The sequence below is a fragment of the Pecten maximus genome, chromosome 18 (genome assembly GCF_902652985.1).
Source record: "Pecten maximus chromosome 18, xPecMax1.1, whole genome shotgun sequence".
Lineage (NCBI taxonomy): Eukaryota > Metazoa > Mollusca > Bivalvia > Pectinida > Pectinidae > Pecten > Pecten maximus.
In genome coordinates, this window is record NC_047032.1 from 33099576 (window position 1) to 33114499 (window position 14924).

General features: G+C 36.7%; 1 protein-coding gene across 1 annotated transcript; it reads right to left on the reverse strand.

The window, feature by feature from the left end:
- Positions 1-308: 308 nt before the first annotated feature.
- On the reverse strand, positions 309-1973 carry LOC117316891. The gene is made up of 2 exons (XM_033871674.1): positions 1842-1973; positions 309-1544 (listed from the first exon to the last, which is right to left on the reverse strand). The coding sequence occupies exons 1-2, from the start codon at positions 1854-1856 to the stop codon at positions 705-707; spliced, it is 855 nt and encodes a 284-aa protein (XP_033727565.1). The 5' UTR covers positions 1857-1973; the 3' UTR covers positions 309-704.
- Positions 1974-14924: the final 12951 nt, after the last annotated feature.

Genomic DNA, 14924 nt, shown 5'->3' on the forward strand with positions numbered 1-14924 from the left:
ATTACTTATTTGCTTCACCAGAGACTCTTGTTGGAAACAAGAATTGGAGAAGTAAATTGAAGGAATTTTCTGTATCAACAATTGTTGTGGATGAATTTCACACAATTTCAACATGATAAGAAAAATAAATTGGTCAGATATTTTTGCTTATAAGATTTTTATCTGTAAGCTTTCCATTCATCTGATTGAAATGTTACAAAACAAAAATTGATGATAATGCCTATAACATTTACATACACATGTCAACACTTGATTTGAAACTCAAAAACCGTTTGATATAACAAAATAAACCATAATTACTCTAAGCATTGATGCCATTTGTTTAGTTCTAGGACTTCATTGAGTTGGTAATCAATAGCAATATAAAAATATATAATTTTGTATTTATTATCAGGGGTGAAGACAAAGAAGAAGACAAGAAAGCCTTCCGCAAATGGTTTTCCTACATTGGCGAGATAAGAGCTTTATTTCCTCACGCATCTCTGCTGGCCCTCAGTGCTACATGTACAAAGAAAATTTCGAGACGGGTAATTTAATGTAGTTTTCTTCCAGGTAAAGAGGAAAATGCATTTATATCTGCAAGTTCTAAAGCCACTTTCTTGACATCTTCACTGTAGGAAGGAAGGTGGTGAAAACCTTTACGTTTTGATACACAGCAGAAATCATCATAGTGATTCACATAATTGATCATGTGTGGAAATTTTTTAGAATGTGCAAGAATGCTTTCTTTTGTCTGGAATCCTGAACACATGTCTTTGGTCTCTCTGTTTAACAAGATTTATGAATCTGTTGGCCACAAGCCTTTGCTTTTGGTCCTCATTCAAAATAGAACTTTCCAGTAGTGTAATCAAATGGATGGATCCAATGGCATATTTTGTTTTATTTGTCAAATTGTAGACAGGCAGTTCATATTTAGCTGACTTCACAGATCTGTCACGATCAGCCATGTCAACAGCACTGTCAAGATTTTTGTGTAACAATGAAAGCTTGAAGACCTGTAGACAGTAACCTTGAACTTCGTCCTTTTCTGTTGATGATTTTCTTTTGGCCTTGATCTGTGGAGTCACCGCATTATGAATTTTCTCCTCGTGCACCTTGAGAGACCCTACATAAGCATATGTCTTTTCACAGAAATGGCATTTTACTCTGCTATCTTTCAACTGTGATGTCCAGTAGTTCTCTGGGTGGTTTGCATCGGCCAAAATTTCCCTGAGCTGTGAAAAAATATCACTGCTGGAGTCAAAGAAATGCTTTCTTAAGAGAGATCTACAGATCTCATTTATCCATGCAATCTTGTCTTCCTGTGAGAATTGCTGAAAGTTCTCAGGGAAAGGAATATTTTCTTCGAAATCATTGAGCCCAAGTTCTTTCAGAAAAAGCAAGCAGCACATAGCATCTAAAACAGTGTAGTATAAGAGTTTGTATGCTCGATACTGATTCCGCACGTCTCCTTTCACATTTCTAGCATTTAGCATGTTTCGTAGATAGTAAACTGATCCTCTATCCCTACCCGAATCTGTGCTGTAAGTCAGTGTGCAGATGGCCTGAAAAGAAATTAAATTTGTTAGCTATCTGCTGTAACCAAGCTTATTTAGCAGTGTACGTTAAAAAATCCCTACGCCTTTTTTTCTGAAACCTATTTGAAATTAAATAATTAAATGAAGATCATATACTTTACAATTTTAGTGCAGCTTAAAATTTCAGTGAAACTTAAGTCTCTGGGTTCATTTTAGAAGAAGTAAAAATTATTGTATGTGTGACGAACAAAAGGCAATTGAAATAACATTATTAGCATTGCACTTTCTGTTAAATTAGTGTTGTAGTAAATAATTTAATCTTACTTCAAGAAAATTCATAAGCCTGTGGAAATCTTCTATTTTTGAAATGAAGCCCTCAATCCTATCAGTAGGTTTTGCCCCACGTTCGTCTGTCAAACGATCCCCTGTAATATAAAAGAAAAGACATAAATTGAAAAATATTTCTGTTTAAACTCACTTTTCTAATGTTTTTCACCAAACTGAACAAAATAGATAAATACAATTATACTGATTTACATTGACATGAATAACACAGTAATTGTAAATAATTCAAGATTTGATTATAATTTTCAACAAGAAATGTGAAATTTGTGATTCAGTTTTACCCAGGTAATCAAGTTTTACACTGACAAGGTTTCAGTGAAGCAATTTCTAATAATTTTGTCTTTTTGTTTTGCAATTCTACGAATTAATATATTCATTCTCAACATCATCATTCAAACAACCTATATTTTGATAAAAATCATATGTTATATATAATTTTGCTTCAGGGAGAGTCATAAATCACCTCCAAAGAAAACTGGTTCAACAATTGATTCGTCATTACATGGAACATATTTGGCTTGAAGATTCTTCATAAGTTTTATCAGTTCAGCTGTTTTCATCTCATTACAATCAAATAAGCCAAGTGGGAACTAAAAAAAAAGTAATCTTAATTGTACGTACTTGGTATAATGTCAATTGGTGTTGAAAAGGATTTTAAATATCCTAAAATTAACAACTTAATCTAAGGAATTTTGATACAGTAATGCAACAGCAGCCTTTAATTAAGCATTCTATCACTTCTATATCAATTGCTTGTTTGATTCAATTTTACATATTTAAAAATACACAATCAGTCTCTTTGTTTTTGTTATTTTGTGCTTCAAAGATTGATATATATAGAGAATATTGAATGGTTTCCCGATTGATATAACATATTTCAAGAGACATTGTCAACTTAATACTTATTGGTTGTTTACCTGTTTGGTTTTTATTCCAGCATGTTGACTATGCTTGTGGTTGAGATGTTTAGGGTAAAACTTGAACACTTGTTTAAGCCCTGGAATGTGTTCAATCACAGATGTTGCTACAAGGAAAGCTAATTCGTCCAACAACTTATCTTGTTCCTGAACTGATGGTATGAATTGGGTGTTTGCAACATCTTCCTCCTTCTCCTCACTGGCATCCTCAGCTTGTAATACAGTGGACGAAATTCTATCCACCACAGCAATGACATTGAAGAGGTAAAGTGATGTAGTCTTCTGCTGGGATGTCCTGTCATGAATTAAAAAGAACTGCTTACAGTCAGCACAATTACATCATACATTAATATTATAGAACCTATCATAAATCTGAGCATTTCAACCAATGAAGAAGCTGTCACTCAGAGTGATGAATACTTACATAAATTTGTTAAACATACAGTATACCTGTATATACTAATCCTGTATATCAAATATAAATTTAATCAAGTTGTTTTCTGTATGCTGTTAATGCCATATGTTACACAAAACAAGTAGTTTCATTTAACCTGCACTTCCGGAATTAGACCCGGTTTGTAATTTTGTTGTTCCGGATATGTTACTCCGGAATTTAGTATCGCCCAAATACGACGCCATATTCAAGTGCACACAGAGAAACGAATAGTATTTTGTTTGCATCTTCGGTCCCAAATAGGGTAATTATCTGAATAGTTGTGTTGCTTGTAGATTCTAGTTTTTTAGTTTTAACATAATTGTTTATTTGCGATACATGGCACTTTGATCCAAGTCAAACACGTCGCTCATCGCGCGGATCGGTAGGCATAAACTGTCTAGCCTAAGGGATGTTTCTATATTTACAGTTTACGTAGCTAGCCTATAAGACTATTTATTTACGGTTGCGTGCAATGAACAAAAAACTTTATCAGTGAAGTGCTATCATTGCTACAAACATATTATACAATTATGGCCCTCTGTGGAGAGAGGGTCATAATAGTTTTATTATACCGAAAAAGAGCTTATTTTGTGGCCTTTTTGGTGTTTAAAGCATCCTTGCTGTCCAATATCGCTGTTATTTCTACTTCTGTTGATCGGCCAAATTGTGATGAAACTGCCATTTCAAAAGCCTGTGTTGTTGTTTGTGGTTTTGGAACCAGCCGACAACAAACGCAAAAGAGTTCCACTGCCCGACTTCCGATGCAGGCGCGTTCGATGACGAAGGGTTATTCATCGAGTGGAGGGGTTATACACCGGGATATAATACTCTGCTGCCATGGTTACATGGTTATTCGACAGGTTATACCCCGGCGACGGCATTTGTCGGGGGATATTCGATTTATAAAATGTCAGGTGATATGTTTTCGTCCAATGAAAAGAATTCTAACAAAAGTGAGGTATAATAACAACCAATGTAACATATCAAGCAAAATATCGTAGACCAATGTAAAATAGGTCATGTTCTACACAAATTCAGCATTATAATTAAGGCCCCAGTATGTAGTTAGAGAACCAAGTATCACAGATAGCAGTAATTGAAATGGATGCCGTGACTGGACCAGTCTTCAATACATTAATATTAAAAAGTTTCACATTACACCTTATTATTTGTTCATTTTGGTGGTCTTGTTTACATTGTATACAGGGTCTCCTCAATTATATATGCCTAAAATAGGCACACTATAAAGACACCAGATTGTTTATTTTGTCAGCTAAATATTGCTTACTGATTAACATAATTTCATAAACCGCTTCTGTATGTATGATGAAATTACCAGTAGCACTTAGTCATTTATGTAGCATGTAATTGATTCTGTACCTGAAAGATGGTATAATGTTTTTGTCCCAGATGTCACCCACTAACTGGTATTTAGTGTTGCCTCCTTTCTCCCACTCAGTTCGAAGAGCCAATACTTCTTCATCAAGTGTGTGTATCCATGAGGCCAATTCGTTGTGAAGTGAACTTGAACTGACACAAATTCCAAGCTTGCAAAGTCTGTCTATGTCCTGGAATCATAGATTTAAATAAATAACATACTTGAATTTTTTTTCTTTTTTCACAAATATTAAACTATAATGTCAGTTTAATCTGGATGTTTTGACAAATGAAAATTACTGTATAATCAGTATCACTTATCATATTGACTTAAAAGAAACTGACTCATGTATACTGCAATTTACATGTATATAATTGTACATTTAAACTTATATTTGATTATCTCAAAATTCATAAAACATCATGCGAAATTTCACCTTATCTGTTAACTATCTCCACAAATACCGTTTTAAAAATAAATCCATACCCTGTGTGTGCATCCACCATGAAGTAATATCATAGCTCTGCCATATTGGATGGCAGACATTTGATTTGTTTTTCCATGAAGTCCTGATGCCAGTGTGTAAAGTATGTGCATACATTTGTTTTCTGTTGGAGTTACCGGAATGTCACTGGAAATTGCTGAAACTACTTGAAAAGTGTTCGGGGCACGGATTTGTATTTCATCATAAAACTGATTCCATGTAAATGTCATCAGATCTGTTTTCTCTTTTTTTTGTAAAATTGTTCCGGATTGGCGTTTGCACAAGTCATTTGATTCAGTGCCGATGATTTTTGAGGCTGCACTGATAACCTGCCCTGGTTGGGATTTAACTAGTATATCTAATATAGACTTTTCTACATTTTCAGAATTCATTATTGCTTTACATATTTTTTTGTGATGTTCATTCACAACTAGTTCTGTTTTTTTCCCACTTGGATACTATATTGATATCTGAAAAAGAAAGACAAGCATGTCATATGTACATATTTATTTAAAATCACTTTTCAACTCGAACTCAATTCAAAAGTAAATTTCAAGATAATCCAACTTTCTACACACTTACAGAAACTGACAAAATAAGTGAAAATCATCATGTAAGGTGCTTTCCATTATATTCATGACATTTTACAAGCAAATAAAACTATTTTTTTCTTAATCAATTTTAACATCACTTTATATTAAACATTTCTTATGACATTAGATAAAAATATTACAAATATCTAATTATTCATGGCATTTAGAAATTCAAATTATGTCTGTAAACTTACTACAATAATATACCTTTCAGTCCTTTGATAAACTCAACTACATGTACTCTGCACGAGACTATTTCAAACAACATGCTGTGAACCTGCAAGTAAACCAACACACAATGCAAGAACTGATAACAAGAGGAATTACTGAAACATATATTTGTTTCTTATAAAAATGAGTAATGGAAGCAAAATCAGTTTTTCTGTTAAACATGTGTTGGGAACATGCTTATTGGAAGAAATTCAAGAATAGACTGAGTTTGCATACATTGATCAACCAAAATTAATAAATAAATAAACATTGAATCTTCAAAATAAACAAACTCAAATTTACAAATAAGAATTTGAGACACACATTGCAGGCCTATTCAAAATCAATTCATATTCACCAATTACTGACCAATGGTGAATTTTTGACAGAATGCAGTACAAGTTATTCCACATAACAATAATTTGAAACATTAAACAAATATAAAGAATTAATAACTGTCAATGCATAATAATGTAACAGAGATTTGTGATAATGCTGATTTAATTTTAATGAGCATAACCATAATTTCATTTTTTTTTCAAGATTTTGTTGTACTGAAAAAAACTACTGTAGAGACTGCCTACTGTATGTTACAAGTTTGATTCATTTTTTGATTGTTTTTGTTTTCTATCAAGCATGCATCAACAAACAAGGACTGAGATATAAAATTGATAGAACAGTAATAACAGCCTGTCTGCTTTAGGAAACGAATTGAATATTACCCCATTGTTTATACCAATGTCTATCAAATAAACTTGAAACTCATAAAATCTGTACTGTCTATATTTCTCTAACTTGATCCAGTGTCTTACCTCAACTTCTCCATGGCAATCTGTTCTCGGAGTAGGATGCTGAGAAAAAACCTAAAGATCTCCTTGCTGTTTTATTTTTAGGGGTGGTGATTGAAGAGCATGTAGTCTTAGTAGCATGGTTTGTAAATGGTGCAATTTTAACAGGTGTCACCTTGATTGTGATGGGCGATGAACATCCCTTACTTTTCTTCTGGTGTTGCATTACGGCAGGACTGCGTAACATCCTTTTCTCGCATGTCCGCACTGACGATTCATTTAATGACCCCATAACCACGTTAAACTTCTTAACCATGTCGGTTCTGGCATTACGAATTTCTTTTTCTGCTTTACTCAGTCGATCACATTGCCGATAACACTTCTGACAAACACCGTTGTCTTGGACTTGGTTTTGATGGAGGCGTAGTATCAGGAACGCTTCAATTCTCTGCATTCGTTCAGAATTTAATTTAAGCTTTCTTTCATAAAATGTTTCAATTGACGTTGTTCCATCTGTGTGAGTGAACGTTTGAGTAAAGGAAAAACCACAAAGTATGCACAAATTGCAAAGCCCGTGCGATTTCCTAGGTGTCGTGGTCAACGACGCACCTAGGGGAGCCGACATATTGTTTTGAATCACTGGGCTCTGTTCGATTACTCTCGGATCTTATCATGATTAAGCGTACCGCCACGAGGAATATCCAAGCGCTGGACAGATTCTGCCAGCGGCAATGTGATTGGCTAATCGAAAGGTCACCTGAACGTGACCCTGATCGGAGCACCTTTAGATGTTCAGGCGTAGTGCAAAGTAAACGTAGCCATGTAACAGCTGATTTTAATCAGATTGACATTATAGTATTTATAGTATAACTTACTCATATTATTTATAGTATAACTTACTCATATTATTTATAGTATAACTTACTCAGATTATTTATAGCATAACTTACCCATTACATCAATAATTGTATAACTTACTCATTATATTATTTATAATTTAAATACTTTAACAGTTATTACATCAGGGTAGTTTCAACTAATTGTCAAATGCAGGCACATAATCTACTAGGTTTTAACTTACATGTGGACAATCTTAATTCTTATTACATACCTGTGACCTGTACAGTGAAGATATAATTACATACCTGCGGCCTGCATGGTGGATATCTCGTCACTGGATATGTTATAACGGATGACGAAGTTACAGGCTGGTATGTCTAATCCCTCCTCGGCCACTTGTGTCGCCACGATACCATTAATCTGTTTAGCTAGGAGTTGCTTTACAACTCGGTTTTGCTCGGCATGGGATTGTTCTGAAAGTAAAACGAAGCGAGCATGATAGACTGATAACATACAGTTCGTCCATTAACCAAAAATAAAGTCTGCTTGCAGGAAAATGAAAAAAAGGCGACTAATCCTAGATTATAAAATGGTTTAACCTACGTCCCTATCATACTATTTTAAAAACACATGAATAAGTATGTATAAAAACAAATCAAATTTCTTCAATCAGTTAGTTGTTTCGTCCTGTTGGAGCTCTTCAGTGATACATGATGCATAAATTTACCAGGGAAATTAAAAACGGTTGAAAAAAGCTAACAATTAGGAAGTGAGTTGGGATTTGAAATGGGCACAGAGCCCGTTGTTCAAAAACTGCATTTTCTTTCCAAAATGTAATAAATCTTGATGTTAAAGATGAACAAGAGATAGGAAAATTCCTTTTTATGTTAAGTTGTATGATTCCATTGTCAGCCATGGAATCCGACTTATAACTGTTCACATCAAATACCGTATCAATAATTGTTCGCTCGTAATCATTTGTCTGTCATTAACACTACTACGATTGTTTTACACCTACATAACTTTTCAACATTTCTTTCATGTCAGATTATAATATGCAGATGCTTGCGACAACCCAATTTTAGCGTAACAGATGAATTCCACCTCGTTATATTTCCCGATGATATATTTCTTTAATCATTCGTGACAATCTACGCAACACATATTCATCCCCTTTCTAGATAACACTGCTTATCTCTCAAAACCATATCCGTAAGAAAACAGGAAATGTCCGTATCTGTCAGTTAATACTGTATTGCAATGTGTGATAATACTCTATTTGTAAGGTATACGATCAGCAACATATCACTTCTTAATACAATACAATACAATTCTTTATATAACGAATTCTGGACAACAAGGGGCAATATAAGAAATACAATCGCAAAGAGGTAGATAGGCCAAAAGACAGATGAATGGACATGTATTTACACTAATATAAATTACAAACACAATCCAAATGGCTTGTAACGTGCTCATGTTGTAACCTATGACTTGGAAGTCAGCTAGATTAGGTATTACAAAATCATTATACGATGGGTACAGAAATAGTTGGTATTATTTCAAATTTGACATAATGAAATTAGACAATAACTTAATCATTAAGATGACAGAGGAGGTTGGGAGCATACTTTCAATGTCCTCTGTCGTTGACCGCGCACTAATCAAGTATCGACATTTCACGTTGGATGATTTCTCTCTCAAGTATCTAGAAACTGCTATAGTCGATTCCCTTGTCTGTATGAAGACAATGAACGTTGAATCCTTCCCTTTCTCCTTGATGTGTTTATCAACCATTTCCTGAAGACGAACGATGTTCGGATTCTCAAAATCCAGATTCTGTGAGAGACGTTCCAGTTTCTTTACGACATCTATCAAAAATACGTTTAGTCTGTTTTACACGCAACAATAATAGGATATACATACGATATCAAAATTAACAAGATTGCGATATAAGTTCACAGGTCAAATACAGTTCTATAGCGTAACCCGAAATTTGAATACGATTGATTTATGTTTCTTTCCTGTTAACTCACAATTCACAACATACCTTTGTATAGATTGACCTCTATAACGTCACCTCCCGTACTGTCTAGTCTTGTATCGCTATCTCTGCTATAGATAATTGTACTATCAATGCATGGATTTCCATATCTTTCGTCACTTCCTGTACTGTTAAGACTTGGTTTGTCATGTATGTCGTCACTTCCTGTACTGTTAAGACTTGGTTTGTCGTTTATGCCGTCATTTCCTGTACTGCCTAGACTTGATCTGTCATTTATTTCGTCACCTCCTGTATTGGTTTGGCCTGAATCGACCTCTTTGTCTTCACCTTGTGTTCCTTCTCCTTCGGGAATATCTTCACGTGCGCCAGATATTCTTATTGTGTTGTTGTCCCCTTCTCCAAGTATTTTGAATTTCAGAGAGGAAAGATAGAGATGTTCCAAGACGTCCTTCATACACAGCGTGTTGTTTAACGACAGAGCGCTTTGGTACATCTAGAGCAAACAATAATATGTTTATACCTTACTTCAGCGAGAAAAGGTAAGGCTAATGATGACGAGATATGGACATCGTTAGGATGTTTAACTGTGTGATATTTGTGTTATTAGAATTAAAGACTCTGTGAGATTAATAATGCCGTCAGATATATCGGCAATGCAGACGATACGCTTAAAACTGATATTAAACTGAACACATTCGACATTATAAATCTTGAATAGGAATTGAGGGTAATAACAGTCATTACGACGCCCGGCACGGTACCACTACCCAATTGGTCCTCCTTAAAATGTATGTAGTGTCACAACAAATATATACATAACCCAATGTTCATTGAAATCATATAAAGATAAGAGGATATGGCATGTGGAACTGAAACTGCTTCACAAAACGAACAACCTCATTGACTTCGTAACGATTTTCTGTTATCCTCCCTTCTTTCAAGTTTGACTACGATTAACTACTGGTAGGCAATGCAGAAGTAATAATGCTACAAAGTAGAAATAAGTAACACAAATGTCCCCTGGCTTCGATCATTGCGACTTAACAACCAAAAATCCTTGAGATTATAGCTGATATTTTGACACTGGTTAGTCATGAAGGGTTATATAAAAACGACTTACAGTCAAGTGGTCTGTTATCACAATGGCCCGGTGTTTCATGTCGGGAGTTAGTTGTTTACTGAGAGGGAGCACCATCTGTAGGCGGGATAGCCAGGTTTGGTATTGCGGCTTCATTCTCTGTGTGTCAGGTATCTCCATTAACAAACTGTATATATCCCTGTCAAGATCACACACTAAGAGGAAACATAAATTGTGTTCACGTGGGAAAGCAGTGGAATTATCAATACTGGATGATTCAAAACTCTTGGCAGATAAATTGTTTATATGCTAACTTTGGAATACTATTTACATAGAAACTAATGATAATTTACACAATCATGGAATTACACAACATGGATGGTAAACTGTAAACAAACAGGTAACGACTCACATTGACGGACGAGCCATCCTTCCAGTCGATACATAGCATCCTGTATGGTATCACCGATCGGATCCACCTTTCGGTCCGTCATCACTTCTGTATCTGGAGTATAACCCAATGCGCGCAGAGTTTAATTACATTAATCTGACAAACTATAGTTAGTATATTAAGTTACGTCTTTAAAATATGTGGTCATTATTTCATGAATATTAATTCCGGTAGTTTCTTATATTTAAAAAAAAATGTTTAATCAAGTAATTTGATTTAATTGTCAACCTATCTGCCTTTCTGTCATTTATTCGGATATTCATTCCTTGTCATGTAATCGATTGCCAGCCTATTTTTACAAATCCTCTCCGATGACTTCGGTTGTCCTTTCTTTTCACAAAATTTCCTGTCATGGAATCGATTACCTATTACTTTAGATAAATTGTCTGCCATGATTTCGATTTCCTAACATGATTACGAAATCCCTTGCCGCGAAATCTATAATGCCTTTCATTTTCACAATATTCCTTGTCATGATTTCGAATGCCTTTCATTTTCACTAAATTTCCTGCAATTATTTCGATTTCTTATTATTTTCACTAAACTTCTTGCCATGATTTCGATTGCCTATCAATTGCAATAAATGCCTAGCCCTGAGTTCGATTGCCTATCATTTCCACTACAATTCCTGCAACGATCTCTATTACCTATTATTTTCACTAAATTTCTTGCCCTTATTTCGATTGCCTATCATTTTCACTAAAATTCCTGCAATGATCTCGATTACCTATTGTGCTTACTAAAAGCCCTGTCCTTTGTGCGATTGACTATTATTTTCTCTAAATATCCCGCTATGATTTTGATTGCCTATGATTTTAACTATTCCCTTGCTTATATTCGACTGCCCATTATATTCGTTAAATTCACTGCCCTACATTCGATTGCCCAGTATTTCCACCGAATTCCTTGCGAAGAAATCGATTTGTTTCATCATTTCTTGTCTGTTACGTATTCGATAATGTATTGCACTTTTTTCATTGTGCCGTATTGTGTTGACATACGTTTAATGGGGTCCGGAACATAATTATGGTATTCCTCTACGTGGACCTTTGGAGTTGCTATTTTAGTAACATTCATTCGCGCCATCAGGTCGATGATACTTTCTTCTGCACCTTGTACATCATTAGCCCTCTCAGTTCCAACCGAGGCTGTCAATCCAATAACCTAATACAGAAAAAATTAGACCTCGGACACGTGTTCTATGATATATATTTAACAAAGGTTAAAGTTAAGAAAGGTAAACTGTTGAACATGGAAAAACTTTTTATATAAATGTCATTGGTTTTTGCAACAGTGGTGCGTCAATGGGGGCAGCGGTGGCCGGGTGGTTAAGGTGTCCCGACACTTTATCACTAACCCTCCACCCTCGGGGCCGCGGTGGTCGGGTGGTTAAGGTATCCCGACACTTTATCACTAACCCTCCACCTCTAGGTTGCAAGTTCGAGTTCAGTTGCCGGGTACTGACCCGAGACCGATGTTTTTTTCTCCGGGTCCTTATATGACCCTTGCTGTTAATAGGACGTTAAACAAAATAAACCAAACCAAACATCAAGTTATATCAGCGTTTATTGATCCCTGCTTGCTCGACAAGGGGTCTTATTGTAGAAGGAAACCTGAGTATATGTGGAGTACCAATGTGATCCTATATGTCCAATCCCTGCTACTCCGACCCTATAGATCCAATCCCTGCTACTCCGACCCTATAGATCCAATCCCTGCTACTCCGACCCTATGGGTCCAATCCATGCTACTCCGACCCTATGGGTCAAATTCCTGCTACTCCGACCCTATGAGTCCAATCCCTGTTACTCCAACCCTATTGCTCCAATCCCTGCTACTCCGAACCTAATGGTCCCATCCCTGCTACTCGACCCTAAGAGTCCAATCCCTGCTACTCCGACCCTATGGGTCCAATCCATGCTACTCCGAACCTAATGGTCCCATCCCTGCTACTCCGACCCTATGAGTCCAATCCCTGCTACTCCGACCCTATGGGTCCAATCCCTGCTACTCCGACCCTATGGGTTCAATCCCTGCTACTCCAACCCTATGGGTCCAATCCCTGCTACTCCGACTCTATAGGTCCAATCCCTGCTACTCCAACCCTGTAGGTCCAATCCCTGCTACTCCGACCCTATAGGTCCGATCCCTGCTACTCCAACCCTGTAGGTCCAATCCCTGCTACTCCGACCCTATGGGTCCAATCCCTGCTACTCCGACCCTATGGGTCCAATCCCTGCTACTCCGACACTATGGGTCCAATTCCTGCTATTCCGACCCTATAGGTCCAATCCCTACTACTCCAACCCTGTAGGTCCAATCCCTGCTGCTCCGACCCTATGGGTCCAATCCCTGCTACTCCAACCCTATGGGTCCAATTCCTGCTACTTCAACCCTACTCCGACCCTATGGGCCCAATCCCTGCTACTCCGACCCTATGAGTCCAATCCCTGCTTCTCCGACCCTATGGGTCCAATCCCTGCTACTCCGACCCTATGGGTCCAATCCCTGCTACTCCAACCCTATGAGTCCAATCCCTGCTACTCCGACCCTATGAGTCCAATCCCTGCTACTCCGACCCTACTCTAATGATTTGATTCACGTCACGCATAACGCAGAATAAATATGGCCACTATTAAAGTCGGATCTTATGTTATACCCATTTACCAACACCGACATCAGAGGGAGATCACTCTTCTACATAAGGACATCAGGAATGTGCACACATAAAAAGTAGGGCCGATTATTGTATCAACCACAGGTACCTGGCAAGTCATAGCCCATGAGGGGATAGCAGGTAAGCTAGTATCAAGTAAATATCGTTTAGCAAAACATACAAAAGAAACTCAAATAGAGATCATCATCTTTCTTTAAGAAGTGCTTGAAACCTACACACAGAACCAATACCAAAAGGAGATCATCCTCGTTCACCACGACTTGAAACACCCATACAACATCATAAGCATTAAGGACTTCACAAGAATAGTACATCACAAATCTTCTTATTAAGGCGTATTGATAGTGAATCTCAAATAACTTCATTGGAATCAAAGGGAGACCACTCTCCTCGTCAAGTCAAATTAAAGAAACGTCTATAAAATAACACCAATAATAAAGGGAGGTCACTCATCCAGATGTAAAACCTAAACGCCCATTACATCAGCACCGGTATCAAAGGAAGACCCACAATCCTTCCTATAAATCATCAAAGGAAGACCACACTCGATGATAGAGACGCATACTCCAAACATCCATACAACAGTACGGGTATCCAATCGTGAGAATCAGCTTATAGGCACAATTAAGAATATCATTTAATGAGTGGAGAACATTATTTGGGGGTAAAGAGGATAAATGCCTTATTCTTCGTCAACGACACCCGTCATTCAAGTCTATGTCACATTGGAGTGTCATTCTTGAAATAATAAGTAGGGTGCTGATAATAAAACTAGTAGACCACCAAGCAGTGGATACCTCTTCACGTCGGAGGTGTAAATATGATATTGCCAAAATATGTTATGATATTTACTACCAATCGCCTCATGATCTTCCCCAACCTCCATATTTTCTTATCGTGTGGTTAAGTTTTCCCTTTTTAGTCGACATCTGCCGCAAAATTCGTACTATCGGATACAGAATGGACAAATTAACAATGGGGAATTTTCAATTCAAATATACCTAACTTTATAGCATGCTGTAACAGATAAGATACCTGTGGTAATGTGCCGCCCTCTTTGTGTCGTTTCCGGTAATGTGCCATAATCAGGTTATAAGGTTCACTTTTCCGTGTATGGTGACACTCGTCAAACACAAGCATAGAGAACGCATCCAGGGATGCTTCCCCTTTTAAGTATCCTTCGAGGGACATTGGTGTGATGACAT